This window comes from Parus major, chromosome 12, assembly GCF_001522545.3.
Source record: "Parus major isolate Abel chromosome 12, Parus_major1.1, whole genome shotgun sequence".
Lineage (NCBI taxonomy): Eukaryota > Metazoa > Chordata > Aves > Passeriformes > Paridae > Parus > Parus major.
The window spans coordinates 11,427,376-11,440,202 of record NC_031781.1 but is presented as its reverse complement, the minus strand read 5'-3'; the positions used below and the strand labels follow the sequence as shown (position 1 = coordinate 11,440,202).

Here is a 12,827-nt window from a genome sequence, read left to right as displayed (position 1 = left end):
CGGTCCCGGCCCCGTTCCCGGCCCGGCGGGTCTGAGCCGTGTGTGCGGCGGCAGCGCGGGGCACCGGGCCGAGCATCCCCGCCGGGATGCAGCCGGGACGCGCCAAGGTGAACGGTGCGCGGCGGAGCGGGGCCGCCGGCAGCGGGGACATGGGGCGAGGACACTGGGGATGGAGAACCAGGGAGGTCACGCCGGGAGGGACGCCGGGATTGAGCACCGAGGAGAGGGCACTGGGGATGGAGCACTAGGAAAGGGACGGCGTGGATACGGGGTCGGGACCACTAAGCACCAAGGACCGCCCACACCGGAGATACCGGGATGAGGAACACCAGGAGACACCGGGAAAGAGAAGACTGGGAATGGGGCCTCTGAGGGTGGGTACGGCTGGGAACAGAGCCCAGGGCTACCCGGGAAGGGACAGCCAAGCCACTGTCTCTCTCCCTGGCCAGTGGCACAGCAGCCTCGGGGCCAGTTGCACGAGTTCCCTGAGCAGCTGCAGTGGATCCTGGCTCACCAGACTCCCATCCCCACAGGGTCGACTCGGTCCTCACCATGACTGCAGCACAGCTTGTCACCTGGGGGATGCTCCTGGCCACCGGGGTCTCTGCCAAGACCCAGGGGGTGCTGCCGGCAGGGCTGTCCTTAGGTGGGGACCCCTTGCACAGCCCTGCCTGGGGACAGCAGTGGCCAGGCCCATCCCCCACCTGGGAGGCATCGGGGGAGCCGAGCGGTGCCGGGGCCCCAAGGAGTGAGCGCTGGGGGGTCAAGCACCCCGTGCACTGGTCCCCACCGCTGCAGGCGGGGGATGGCACCAGGGCACCCCTGGAGATGGAAACCACTGTGACAGATGCTGATACCAAGGTCTGGAGGGATGGCAGCACAGTCCCGGCTGTGGCAGACGACCCATTTGTTGCCTGGCAAGGGCACGAGGCTGAAGGCCAGGACAGCTCCCTGCCCCACGGCTCTGCACAGGGGACATCAGGCTCTGAGGTGTCCACGGACAGAGGGGCAGACTCTTCAGAGTCACCCTGGGCAGGGCAGGACCTGTCCTTGTCCAGGCAGAGTGTCTCCAAGGGAGTCGGCAGACCCAGCCCTCAGCCAACGGTATCTGCCATTGCCCCGGACGCCAGGCTGGCAGCGGGGATCAGGACAGCAGATGTCCCTCCAGCGGTGGAGGGACACACAGCCGCCCCGGGCCTTTCTCAGGATGCACAACTCACTTCAGCCAGCAGCCAGTCGGTCCCACTGGGCACAGCCCCTGTGTCCAATTCCACAGACGCGGGGCCAGCCTGGGGTCCCCATGCCAGCCCTGGCTCTGCGCAGCCGGTGGGCAGCTGGGGGGACACGGAAGGGCCCCCCAGCCCTTCCCCGGCCCTGCCCAGCTCTGCCCCACGGCTGCGCCACACAGCGCCGTCCTGGGGGCTTGCCGAGCCCTGGACTCGAGTGCTCCCGTCCCACCAGCGCAGCACCCGGAGGGCCCCACTCAGCGCCGCCACCACCACCCCTGGGGATGCAACCCCCCGCACGGACCCTGGGACTACGGGGCAGCGGGGACCCCAGCCCGCCGCAGGGTCTGTCCTCAGCACCGGCCCTGCGCCACCCCCCGTCTCCAGCACGGCCACCCCCAGTACCCCGAGCAGAGGTAGGAGCCAGCACAGTGCGGGGGGGATCCCTCGGCGGGGACCAAGCCCCCGCAGGTGTCAGTGCTCTGCTCTGCTCTCTCTTGCAGGGTTGCTGCCCGAGGAGGACGTCGGCTCCCCGCAGGAGGTCCGGGGCGCCGTAGGCCCTGTGAGCCTCCCAAATGCCACCAAGACGACCCCACAGCCAACGGCACATCCCACCACGGGGACGCTCGGGACAAGGCATCCAGGTGATACAGGGCTGCGTCCAAGCTCATCCATTCTGCAGATGCTGCGGGAGCCCATCCCTGGGGCGTCTGGGCTGCGGGGGGATGGCAGCTATCTTGGGCTGCCCAGCTGGGACACAGTGACACCTTCAATCAGGATTGCCACCTGACAACGGCCCTAATCTATTCCTGCCAGCAGGGATTAGCGCTAAATGCTCGGTGGGTGGGGGTTTCCCCAAGGGGGCGGGGGACGTGACCGAGGATGTGCCACCCCTTGCACTGCGCGTCCTGACAGAGATCGCCGGGAGGCACCAGTGGGCATAGCCCCAGCCAGCACAGGACATCCTCCGCTGCAGTGCTGGGGTGCCACACCTGATGCAGCCCAGGGTGGAGTGCAGGTGTGGGCCGAGTGCCACTAAGTCCCCCACTTCCCCCTGACCGTCCTCCTCCTTCCTACCTGCAGACATGCCAGGGACCCAGACCCCAGCGTCCAGCACTGCGACCCCCTCCGCCACGTGGCGACGGGCAGAGATAACGCCTCAGGCAGTCCCCCGAGATCCATCATCACCGCAGCCACAGTCCAGCCGTGCCCCCCCGGCGTCGGGAGCCAACACGACCGGGCTGCGCTGGGCCGAGCTGCAGCAGCAGCTGGGTTTCTCCTGGGAGGCCCATGTCTATGGACTGGCTGCCGTCTTCCTGCTGCTGGCGCTGGGCTGCCTGGCCGGGTTGGCGGGGACAGCCATCCTGCGGCCCGCACACCTTCCCCACGTTGTGGGAGCCCAGGGACTGCTGCTGGCCGCCTGCCTGCTGCGGGCCGCCTTCCTGCTGCTGGATCCCTATGGGGCACGGGGCCGTCTGCCCACTCCAGCCCTGCTGCTGCTCAACACGGCCCCTTTCCCCCTGCTGCTCGCCGCCTTTGCCCTCCTGCTCCAGCGGCTGCAGCGCCTGGCCCAGCTTCAGCTGCTGCCATCCCGCCTGCGGGGGCTGCCGGCGCTGGGGACTCTTGCTGCCCTGCCGAGTGCGGTGATGGGGGCCGCCGACCTGCTGCCGCCTCGGCTGGGCCTCACCGCCGCGCTGGGGCTGCAGGCGCTGGGCTGCTGCCTGGCCGGGCCTCTGCTGCTGCTGGGGGGGCTCTGGGGGTGCTGGCGGGTGCTGCGGGCGCCCTGCGAGGGGCCGGGGCCGCAGCCGGGGGCGCGGGCGCTCCTGGCGGCAGCGGTGGCGGGGCTGCCGCTCTGCGGGCTGCAGCTCTACAGCGCTGCGTGGCTGCGAGGGGTCCTGGGGCCCCACGGGCGCTTCTCCCGGCCCGGCTGGGCGGCACAGCTCTGGCTGCGGATCGGCGAGGTGGGCACGGCCGTGGCGCTGCTGGCGGCCGCCGCCGAGCCTGTTTGCCGCCGGTGCCGCCGCCGGAGCCCCGCCGGCCACTCTTGCTGGGCCAAGGCACTGCGGTACTTCTGCGCCGGCCGCAAAGCTGAAGCACCCGAATACCCCAACAACTGCTACGACTGGGCCGGTAGCAGCACCGGTGGCACCGGTGTGGATAGAACACCCGCCAACGACATCTCCAAGAACCTCATCCGCAACCCGGCGGAGCAGCTGCCCCTGCGGGCTCTGAAGGACAGCAACGAGGTCTGGGCAGCTGGTACCGGGATGCCGGGGCTCAGCCCCAAGTGCCCCAACATGTTGGCCGCCCGCTCCTGCGCTGCCTTTGAGCAGGGCTCGTCCCCCTCCCTGGGAGAGTTGATCTTCCGCCCGCCGTCCCCCATCGACCTGCGCCGCAGCATCGACCAAGCGCTCTGCCGCCGCCACCTCCTGCACGACGGCCTCTTCAGCCGGCCCCGACGCGGTTCCGGCTCCTCACTTCACGGCTCCCCAGCCCCTGACAAGACCCCCAGTTTAGGGCGCATGGTGCGCTGCAGCTCGCTCACGGAGCTGCCCGGCCCCCGCCAGCCCCCCGGCACCGTCACTGTCACCGTCACCGCCTCAGCCAGCTCGCTGGAGAGCAGCTCACTGAAGATCAGCTGGAACCCCTGGCGTCATGGGCTGTCCTCACCCGACAGCCTGCCCCTGGACGAGGCGCCCAGCCGGGCCCCTCTCCTGGTGCCCGCTGGAGCACCCGGCTGGGAGCGCGAGGGTCCCCACGCCTCCCCAGCCCTCGGCAAGGCGGTGGACTCCCGCAGCCTCTCCAGCGACACCATTGAGCTCTGAGTCCGGGACAGGCAGAGACTGGGGTGCAGGAGGACAATGAGCCCAGAGTGAGGGTGCAGGGGTCTGACCCTACACCCCTGTAGGGCCGGGCAGGGGTGGTTCCATTTGTGCCAAACGAGAGAAATAAAGAGTTTATGCTGGGAGGAGACAGTCCGGTTGGCATGTGAAAGTGGTGGCAGGCAGCGGCACCCCCAATCCCTGCCAATTCCCACCCTGAGCAGCCAAGATGGGTGTGCAGAGCTTTATTTCCTGAGATATGGACACATGGACAGATGGGCACACCCCGACAGACAAACCACAGACAAATGCAACAGCCACACTCATGCATCCCACAGGTCCCCCTCACTGGCACAGCACCCTGCCAGTGGCTAGGGGCCCCTGGCACCCCAGCCTGGGAGGGGAGATGGGCTCTGCCCAGGGATGGGGGGCAGCTCTCCCAGCCACACAGCTCAGGGCATGGGGGGACCCAGCCTCCCACTCTCCCACAGGGAATGGCCTCATGGGAGGGGAGTCCTACAGGGCCAGGAGCCCCAGCCTTGGGGCAGATAGCAGGTTCCCTCCCTCACCTGCCCCTCCACGCCCTCACCTGTCACAATGCCAGGCCTCTCCTCCAGAGCACGAGGAACTGGGGGCAGCATGCTGTGCCCCCCACAGGATGCTGCACTGCCTGATATCACCCCTCCCAGCCAGAGGAGGCTGTGTGGGAGCCCCCAGGATCAGGTACTCCTGGCTCATTCTGCAGGGACAGGGAAAACAAGATCCTATGCTAAAGGGGGGCTAGGGGACGCATGCAGGGCACAGCATCATGTGCAGGATGCAGCCTTGGCAGCCAGTCCTGCCTGGGCGAGGCCCTGCACCCCAAGCTGAGTCTGCCCCTCCACTTGCACCCAGCAGTTCCAGAGCTATCTGCCCTTCATGAAGCCATCGAGGACACGGTCACTGCGGTCAGAGAGCCAGTAGCCGGCCATGGCGGCCACGGCGCCGATGAAGATGGCGGTGAAGACCATGTCACCCTTGGCAGCCAGAGTGGCAAGAGCACAGATCATCACACCAAAGAACATCTGCTGCAGCACCACCACCTCGTCATCAGTCACGTCATCAAAGAAGCCCTTCTCTGGGGCATCTGCACGGACAATACTCGTGGGAGGGCACAGCTGACCAACAGGAGCCCCCCACTGTGTCGCACACCCCCTGCCCAATGCCCATGTCCCCATGTGCTGCATTAAGCCATACCAGGGGGCTTGTCCTCAACACACTGCCCGTCTCGGCGGATGTGGCCTTGGGCACAGACGCAGCGGTAGCTGCCCTCTGTGTTCTCACACACCTCCTGCACCCCTGTGCACACTGGCTCCTCGGCACTGGCACACTCATCCACGTCTGGAGGGGAGGCAGGGCTCAGGCAGGGCTTGGGCAGTGAAGAGGGGGAAGTATGGCCCCCAAGTCCATGGGAGGCACTCACCCAAGCACTTGGCTCCATCCCGCCAGTAGCCCTTGTTGCATTTCTTGCAGCGAGCCGGCCCGGCACCCATGCAGCCAATGCAAGCTGTGGAGCAGTCTGCCTCAGGGAAAGGAGACAGGGTTGCTGCTGGAGCTCTTTCCCAGCCTAGCCAGGGTTGGCCCCAAGTAGGGAAGAGCCACCTGCATGAAAACTCCCCACCTCCCCCTGACCTCGGCACTCGTAGGAGCCCTCTGTGTTGACGCAGTACTGGTTGGCTCGGCAGTGTGCCATCTCTGTGCCACACTCATCTATGTCTGCAGGAAAGATGGGAATGGCCCCACTGAGCCTTAGCTCTGGGGATGCAGCTCCCACAGCCCTGAGCTCATCCCTGGCCTTCACTCACCGATGCAGCGGTGCTCATGCAGCACCCAGCCCCTCTTGCAGCGAAGGCAGCTGGAGTCCTCGGGCCCTGTGCAGCGCCCGCATGCCTGGTAGCATTCTGTGGGTAGGGAGGGCAACGTGGACACAGGCAGGGGGCAGCTGCCTGTACCCACTGCCTGGGCAGCACCAGTAGAGCCCCCACCTACCAGCACACACAAGGTGACTCTTGTTCCGTGAGGCCTCATAGTAGCCGTCACCACACTCGGCACAGAAGGGGCCACCATAGCCCGGGCTGCAGACGCAGAGGCCGGTGCCGCGGCGTGTGCCGTCACCGTCGCATCGCCCGTTGCCACTGCAGGGCTGTCGGGGCCCACCGGCACAGGCTGCGTGAGGAGAGACCAGCCAGCTGACAGCTGGGGCAGGGGGCAGCAGCCAGGGGGGCCCCTCCAGCCCTACCAGCACCCTGCTCATCCCACAGTCCTGGGGATGCCGTTACTCACGCCGGCAGTCCGGGCCGTAGGTGCCAGGTGGACAGCAAAGCATCAGTCTGTCCACACACAGCCATTGGAAAAAGTCAGGGTGCTGCTGTCGCCTGGGGAGGGGGAGATAGAGCATTCAGCCCCCTGCCATCCCCTGTGCCCCCTGTCATCCCCCTGTGCCTGTCCCCAGACTCACTCATGGAACCACCACTGCTCCACGTGCTCCTCACTCCGCTCCAGCAGTTGGTGGCAGGTGAAGTCCGAGGGGGCACAGACACCCTCCAGCACCTCCAGCAGACGGGTCTCACTGCAGAGACCCGAGTCAGCGTGGGATATTACTTTTGGAGCAGCTGGGCTCCCCCAGCCCCTCACTGGGGTCACTTACCTGTGCTGGTACTTGGACAGCTTCTCCTCCTCCCAGGCTGTGTTACCCCCACCAAAGCCCTCATGCTCTGTTCGCTCCAGGCCCTGAGTGCATGGGGCAGTGGCAGTGCAGGCATAGGACCCCCGCAATAACCCCTCTATCCGTAGGGTTCCATGAGACACATCACTTCCAAGGACTTGCCACCCTCTTCCCTCCCCAGAACCCAGTCACTGTGCCCCTGGGAATGCTGCAGGAGTGCCTCCACTTCACCACTGTCCCGCCCAAGACACCCCTCTACTGGGCCCGGTCACCCCCCCTTACCCCCCAGCCTGTGATGCCACTGGGCCCCCCAACCGCATCACTCCACCCAGGACCCTCTTCGTTCCTGCTCACTGTCACCTCCAGGCCGTGTCCCCCATGTGTGCCACCCGCGGGCCCCTCCCGTGACTGCCCCCAGCTCCCCCCGAAGCAGCGGCTGTGACACCCCACACCCCTCGATGCCATTACCCCCCGCGCGCCCCCTCGCCGCGGCCTCCATCATTCCTGTGCCCCCCCGCCCCGCACCCTGATGAAGCTGTCGGTGAGGCCGCGGCAGGCTCGGCACGGCTCAGCCCCGTCTCGGTGGGGGTCGGGGTCGGCGTGAGCCGCCAGCAGGACCCCCCCGAGGAGGGCGGCCCCCAGGAGGGCTCCCCCCAGCCCGGGCCCCCTGCGCCGGGGCGACCGCGGCAGCAACGGCAGCGGCCCCATCGTCCGCCCGCCCCGCCCGCACCACGTGGGCCACGCCCGCTGACTCAGCGCCCGCCGCCCCCGCCAATGGCCGCGCGCCGCCGCCGCCGGCCCCCCGCTCCCAGCCAATCCGCGCCGCGCCCTGGGCCCGCCCACCCGCGCCTTAAAGGGCCCGCGGGCAAAGGCCCGGGCGGAGGCAGCGCTCATGGGCTGGAGTCGATGACCCCGCACGCAACGGGGCCGGTGGTTTGGAGCGCAAACCTCGCCTGGTCTGGGCGGGGCCCTCAAACATTCCCCCCCACACCTGGCCAAACCAGGCCGGTTCACCTTTCCCCCCCCCTACCCCCCCCCAAACTGGTCCAGTTTCCTCTCACTGTACCCAAATTTGCCCAGTTCCCCCTCATCTCACCCTAAACTAGTCCAATTTCTTTTCACACTTTCCCCTGCGAATTGTCCCAGTTGCCAATCACCCCCCAGTGAGCTTGTCTAGTTCCCCATTACCACCTCAAATTGGTCCAGTTTCCCTTCATACCCCTAAACTGGTTCAGTTCCCCATCCACCCTCCAACCAACAAAACCCCCTTCCCCTTCATGCCCCAAACAGCCCAGCCCCCTTCCTTTCCCCCCCTATACCTCCCCATCATCCCCCTCCACACCATCCCAGTCCACCCCATCACTCCTTCCCAACCCATCCCAGTCCCTGATGGACTCAGAGCTGGACTCACACTCAGCAAAAGTACTGTCACCCCTTTATTCCCCTACTGCTCGCTGCAGAGCCTCGGCCACCACCGGCACATATGGCTCTAGCCACCGGCCCCTCTGCCGAGCTGGTCCTGCCAGTGCCTGCAAGAACGCCTCCATCTCGCTGGGCAGTGCGAAGGCAGGGGCTGCCCGCAGTGCTGGGGGCACTGCTGGCACCGAGGTCTCCAGCCGGGCCACCACATAGTGCCCACCAGCACTGGCCACTGCCAGCACTGGCATGGCACAGGACAGAGCCGCCGCAAACACCTCGCAGGGCGCCACAGTGGGGACATCATCAGGGCCAGGGTTTTGCCGGGGCCCAAGGCTGCTCTCAGCGGCCCTGGACTCTGGCACAACCCTGGCCCCGGTGTCCCACTGATGTGCAGCAGCCACGGCTGCCGGCGAGAGGAGCAGGATGATAGTGTCACTGTCACGCAGTGCCCGGTGGTGCTGGGCATGCAGCCAGGGCAGTGGCCCCAAAGCCGCTACCCCACTGCCACCCCCCGGTGCTGCCACCACTGTCAGCCCCAGTGAGTGCAGAGCTGCCATCAAGGCACATGCTGCCCGCTCTGCCACTGGCTCTGCTGCATGCACCAGCAGCGCCCGCCGGCCGTGCAGTGGACCTGAAGGGGGCAATCATTAGTGTCTGGATCCCTCTATGCACCCTGTACCCACCCTATGGTGGGAGGCATGTTGGGAAACACCCACGATGTGGGAGACCATCCCCTGCCTCTGTTGCCCAAGCTTTGCAGCACCCCCTGTACCCAAGCTAAAGAACAGCCCCAATGGGAAGCAGCTGAGACCTCACTGACGTGAGTCCCCCAGTTCCCTCTACCTACCCTAAGAGACAGACACAATGGGAGGCAGGTTGCAATCCCTCTTCTCAGTTCCCTAAACCCCTACACACCTGTCAGGCAGTCAAACATGAACTAATCCAGGTGGAAGACCCCCTCACTCTGTCATCTGATCCCTCTGCGATAGCCATAGGCTGCCCACTCGCCCTGAGGCCCCACTCTGGGATAGGCACAGGCTGCCCACACTCACCCCTAGAGCCATAGCCAGCCCTCAGGGATTTCAGCCATCCTGCGGGGAGGAGAGGCAGTGAGATCCCAGAAGGGGTCCCAGGCCAGGCACAGCCCCCAGAAGTGCACCACTCACCTTTCATGTCCTCCTTCTTCACCAAGAGCAGCAGTAGGAGACAGGTGGCCCCCAGCAGCACCCCCATCCACACCAGTGCCCAGTGGGTACGCAAGTCTGCAGGGCAGAATCTACATCCACCAAGGGCCCCCGGCACCCAGCAGAGGTCTCCTGTGGTTGCACAGGGGTGTTGCCTCCCTCAACCCTCTATTATCCCTCCTCTTCCCCACTGTGGCTTTCAACACTCACACTTCTGCAGAGGACAGGCCCAGAGTGCAACCCCAGTGCTGTTCAGTGGGTGCCACAGCTGTGGGAGACACAGGGACATGTCAGACACTGCCCAGTCCCTGCCCACTGCCTGCTGGCTGCTCACACTGACCTGCTGGCACTGCCCTACTGCCACATCCTGCTGCAGCTCCTGCTCCAGCAGCCCAGGGTGCCCTGCTCCCTGCAACAACACAGCACATCAGACAGCAGTGCCACCACTGCTGGACACAGGGGTCCCTGTGCCACCAGGGCCACTACTGCCAAGATATGGGGGTCCCTTCCTCTTTACCGTGCTGGTGAAGCTGGCAAGGGGTGTGCAGGCACCCTGCTCCATGGCACACAGTGAGGTATTCCCATGTTCCAGCAGCAGGAGGTCATCAGGGCGGCCGGGCAGCGCTCCTAGGAATGTGCCAGGGGGCTGGGTAGGTGGTGAAAGGAAGCCAAGGAGGGCTCTCCCCCACAGCTGGACCCACAGGCTGCCTCTACCCTCCCACTCCAGCAGTACTCACGGTCCCGCAGGCACTGGGTCAGCCGGACCTGCCCACTGCTCCACACCTGCCCCAGAAAGTGGATTAATAGTGCCTGGGGGTGATGTAGAACTGCCCGTGGGGCAGCTGTGGGGCAGAGCACTGTCCTACCTGCACGCAGAGGTTGGGGTGTGGCCGCAGCCCTCCAAACTCCTGGGGTCCCTGTGAGTGGAAGGGATGCTCCGTAACTGTCACCACCATCCTTCACAAAGCCCCCAGTGCCCCACAAAGCCCCACTCACCTGCCCCCCAGCAGGCTGCTGCAGGCCAGGGAGGGGTTGGCAGGGCCCGGAGGGCACTGGCTGCCAGCAGGGCACCAGCTCAGCCAGGAGGTCGCAGGGGGCTGAGAGAGAGCAGGTCAGCACCTGCCCCTCGATGTGCAGGCTCAGCCGGCTCTGCGCCCACAGTCGCTCCCAGGCCTCAGCATCTGCAGCAGCACCAGAAGAGGGGTGTCACTCCGTGTGCTGTCCCCTCAGGTCCCACGGTGTCCCACCCCCCCCAGCCTCAGAGTGAAGGTACCATGGGAGAAGGGGCACAGGGTGGCCCGTAGTGGGTCCTGGGTTTCCATCCAGACCTGGGAGTGGGGAGAGAGACAAGAAAAATATGCATGCTGTGACTGTGACCTGTCTGGCACCCGTGGAATGCCAGAGGAAGATACATGGAGCTTGGAGCCCCTCTTTAGTGTCATCCTGCCACCCCTGTGGTGCCTGGTTGGATGCCCACCTGCAGGCAGAGGCAGGGCAGCACCTCATCGGCAGGCAGGACGAAGTTCATGGGACTGCTCCGCTACCAGCAACCAGATGTGGGTCACCCCATGGCAAATCACCATCAGCAGGGTCACCCAGGGAGATGAGCCCACAGGGGACTCTCTCCCAGCACACTCCCTATAACACAGACACGGCTTCTCGGGAATGGGGAGGAGGGCAGTGACTGGAGAACAGAGAGGGTGGGGGGGTCAGGGAACAGGGTGCATACTCACCGTGGTCACTGCACGCCCTGGCTCACTGCTGCCATGGCTACGGTTGTGGTAGAGCCGGAGTGTGTAGCTGTGCCCTACTGCAGCCCCCTGTACCTCCACAACCACCTCCTTCTGCCCCGGGGAGACCCGCAGCCTGGGCACTGTATCAGAAGCAGCTCAGGTCACCCAGCACCATGGCACAGAGCACGGCACCCCCAGGGTCACTGTCAGCCCTGCTATCCAGTGCCTGGCTCTCCCCAGGGGATGCAAACTGAGGCAGGGTGACACCAGCACCTACCTTGGCACTGGGGGACAGCAGCCTGTGCTGCAGGCCACGAGCAGTCTGTGGGGACAGTGAATTAGTTGGCAGGGGGGCTGGGTCCACTGCGGGGGACCTGCCGGGGCTCACCTGGCACCTGCTGCTGCTGGCTAAGCCTCTGCCGGCCCCGTGAGTTCATGTATGCTGAGATGTGGAGTTTGGAGCCCAGCGGCGCCTCGAAGCACCGGAAGATCACCCAACCCTGGGCAGGAAAACCACCACCCGACTGTGGTGAGGCACCGGCACTGCCAGCACCCACCTCTTTAGGGCACAGGAACGGGACCCCCGTGCCAGAGAGATGTGCTGATGCCAGTGCCCACATCCCCAGTGGCCAGGGACTGACACTGTTAGGACACCTATCCCCAGTGCCCCACATGTACGTACCACGGTTCGGCCGCGCAGTGTGGGGCCCGAGGGTGCCCAGACCTCCACAGCCACGCAGCGGGATGAGGTGTATGCGTGCCCAGAGAGGAGCAGCAGCCCAGTAACGTTGGGCTGGGACGAGGCAGCCCCAGTCACTGGTGACCATTGTCCCCCATCACCGCTATCCTCTATCCCAGAGGCGCCTGGCTGCACGGAGAGACGGGACTCCGTGGCGGTGCTTGTGGCAGGTGGCAAGGCCAGGCGCACTCGTGCCTCCAGGCAGGGCACACAGGCCATGGGCTCGGTGCAGCGCAGTGCCGGCTCCAGCCGCAGACGAGCCAGGGCCAGCCCGTGCCTGGGCCCCGGGGGCTCTGTCCCGCACAGCACATCGGTGTCTGGGGGGACAGAGAGGACAGCATGGGGGTGAAGTCCCCATGCCCGGGGTGGGGTGGGGGCCATGGCACGGTGATGGCACTTACCCAAGAGGCGGCAGGTGAGGCCCTGGGGGAGGCAGGGGTGAGGCCGGTGGTGGTGCCAGGTGCCCCAGGCCTGCGCGCTGCTGACACCAACCCACCTGGGAGCAGGCCAGGGTGTCGCGGGGATCCCCACGGCCACCCGCCGACCCCACCACCAGCACCAGCAGGAGCTGTCCCAGGGCGTTCATGGTGGGGCCGGGACTTTGGAGTGCCCCGGCCCCACGCTGGCTACTTCCCAACAGCCTCTCTCCTGGCTCCACGGGCCCCGCCGCCGCCGCCGGCTCCCGCTTCCTGCTCTGATCCCGGACACCCGGGTCCTTGCGTGGCGTCAGCAACCGCCCTGGGGTGGGGCCTCCTGTTCCCGCACCGACCACGCAGGGCTCCGTGCCCCGGCACCCTTGGAGGGCTTGGGGCCCCACAGAGACGAGCTGGCTCCATGGCACGGGCACGGTGCCAGGCTGCCCCGGACAGCCGCTGCGGCTGTGGGACATGGTGTGACAGCCGTGCTGGTACAGGCTGTACCCAGCCGGGTGTGTCCTCTTGCCCCTCCGTGCTGCAGAGGAGCACTGGGCAGCTCCCGACTCTGCAGGGCACCAACCAAT

The 12,827-nt window shown here is 66.3% G+C and overlaps 3 protein-coding genes across 7 annotated transcripts; 1 reads left to right on the top strand and 2 right to left on the bottom strand.

Annotated features, from left to right (window-relative positions):
* The first annotated feature begins 91 nt into the window (after positions 1-91).
* PRRT3 (proline rich transmembrane protein 3) lies at positions 92-4,194 on the top strand. The gene is made up of 4 exons (XM_015641399.3): positions 92-374; positions 534-1,642; positions 1,730-1,870; positions 2,310-4,194. The coding sequence occupies exons 2-4, from the start codon at positions 553-555 to the stop codon at positions 4,049-4,051; spliced, it is 2,973 nt and encodes a 990-aa protein (XP_015496885.1). The 5' UTR covers positions 92-374; positions 534-552; the 3' UTR covers positions 4,052-4,194.
* Positions 4,195-4,278: 84 nt separating this feature from the next.
* CRELD1 (cysteine rich with EGF like domains 1) lies at positions 4,279-7,466 on the bottom strand. 5 transcript variants are annotated; one of them, XM_033517532.1, is made up of 10 exons: positions 7,278-7,466; positions 6,735-6,817; positions 6,546-6,656; positions 6,371-6,462; positions 6,077-6,253; positions 5,893-5,988; positions 5,709-5,803; positions 5,511-5,606; positions 5,285-5,428; positions 4,279-5,174 (listed from the first exon to the last, which is right to left on the bottom strand). In XM_033517532.1, the coding sequence occupies exons 1-10, from the start codon at positions 7,458-7,460 to the stop codon at positions 5,142-5,144; spliced, it is 1,110 nt and encodes a 369-aa protein (XP_033373423.1). In that variant the 5' UTR covers positions 7,461-7,466; the 3' UTR covers positions 4,279-5,141. The 5 variants fall into 5 exon arrangements, with proteins under 5 accessions (XP_033373423.1, XP_033373422.1, XP_033373420.1 ...); XM_033517531.1 differs by having other exon boundaries at positions 4,279-4,787; XM_033517529.1 differs by having other exon boundaries at positions 5,720-5,803.
* Positions 7,467-8,165: 699 nt separating this feature from the next.
* IL17RC (interleukin 17 receptor C) lies at positions 8,166-12,731 on the bottom strand. The gene is made up of 17 exons (XM_033517437.1): positions 12,324-12,731; positions 12,229-12,250; positions 11,771-12,144; positions 11,477-11,588; positions 11,366-11,410; positions 11,089-11,228; positions 10,833-10,895; positions 10,629-10,683; positions 10,352-10,536; positions 10,222-10,272; positions 10,093-10,138; positions 9,873-9,982; positions 9,696-9,764; positions 9,566-9,623; positions 9,338-9,433; positions 9,224-9,262; positions 8,166-8,802 (listed from the first exon to the last, which is right to left on the bottom strand). Exons 1-17 carry the CDS (start codon positions 12,714-12,716, stop codon positions 8,189-8,191), a joined length of 2,472 nt encoding a protein of 823 aa, XP_033373328.1. The 5' UTR covers positions 12,717-12,731; the 3' UTR covers positions 8,166-8,188.
* Between the last annotated feature and the right edge of the window lie 96 nt (positions 12,732-12,827).

What these genes read in the sequence shown, in the direction of transcription:
- PRRT3 (XM_015641399.3), top strand. Translation starts at nt 553, where the DNA reads ATGACTGCAGCACAGCTTGTCACCTGGGGGATGCTCCTGGCCACCGGG. An exon ending in CCCCAGTACCCCGAGCAGAG is followed by an intron (nt 1,643 to 1,729) that starts GTAGGAGCCAGC and finishes TCTCTCTTGCAG; the next exon opens with GGTTGCTGCCCGAGGAGGAC. An exon ending in GCTCGGGACAAGGCATCCAG is followed by an intron (nt 1,871 to 2,309) that starts GTGATACAGGGC and finishes TCCTACCTGCAG; the next exon opens with ACATGCCAGGGACCCAGACC.
- CRELD1 (XM_033517529.1), bottom strand. Translation starts at nt 7,460, where the DNA reads ATGGGGCCGCTGCCGTTGCTGCCGCGGTCGCCCCGGCGCAGGGGGCCC. An exon ending in GAGCAGTGGTGGTTCCATGA is followed by an intron (nt 6,463 to 6,545) that starts GTGAGTCTGGGG and finishes CCCCCTCCCCAG; the next exon opens with GCGACAGCAGCACCCTGACT. An exon ending in GGGCTCCTACGAGTGCCGAG is followed by an intron (nt 5,607 to 5,719) that starts GTCAGGGGGAGG and finishes TCCCTGAGGCAG; the next exon opens with ACTGCTCCACAGCTTGCATT.
- IL17RC (XM_033517437.1), bottom strand. Translation starts at nt 12,716, where the DNA reads ATGTCCCACAGCCGCAGCGGCTGTCCGGGGCAGCCTGGCACCGTGCCC. An exon ending in CAGGGCGTGCAGTGACCACG is followed by an intron (nt 10,896 to 11,088) that starts GTGAGTATGCAC and finishes GGTTGCTGGTAG; the next exon opens with CGGAGCAGTCCCATGAACTT. An exon ending in TTGCCAGCTTCACCAGCACG is followed by an intron (nt 9,765 to 9,872) that starts GTAAAGAGGAAG and finishes GTGTTGTTGCAG; the next exon opens with GGAGCAGGGCACCCTGGGCT.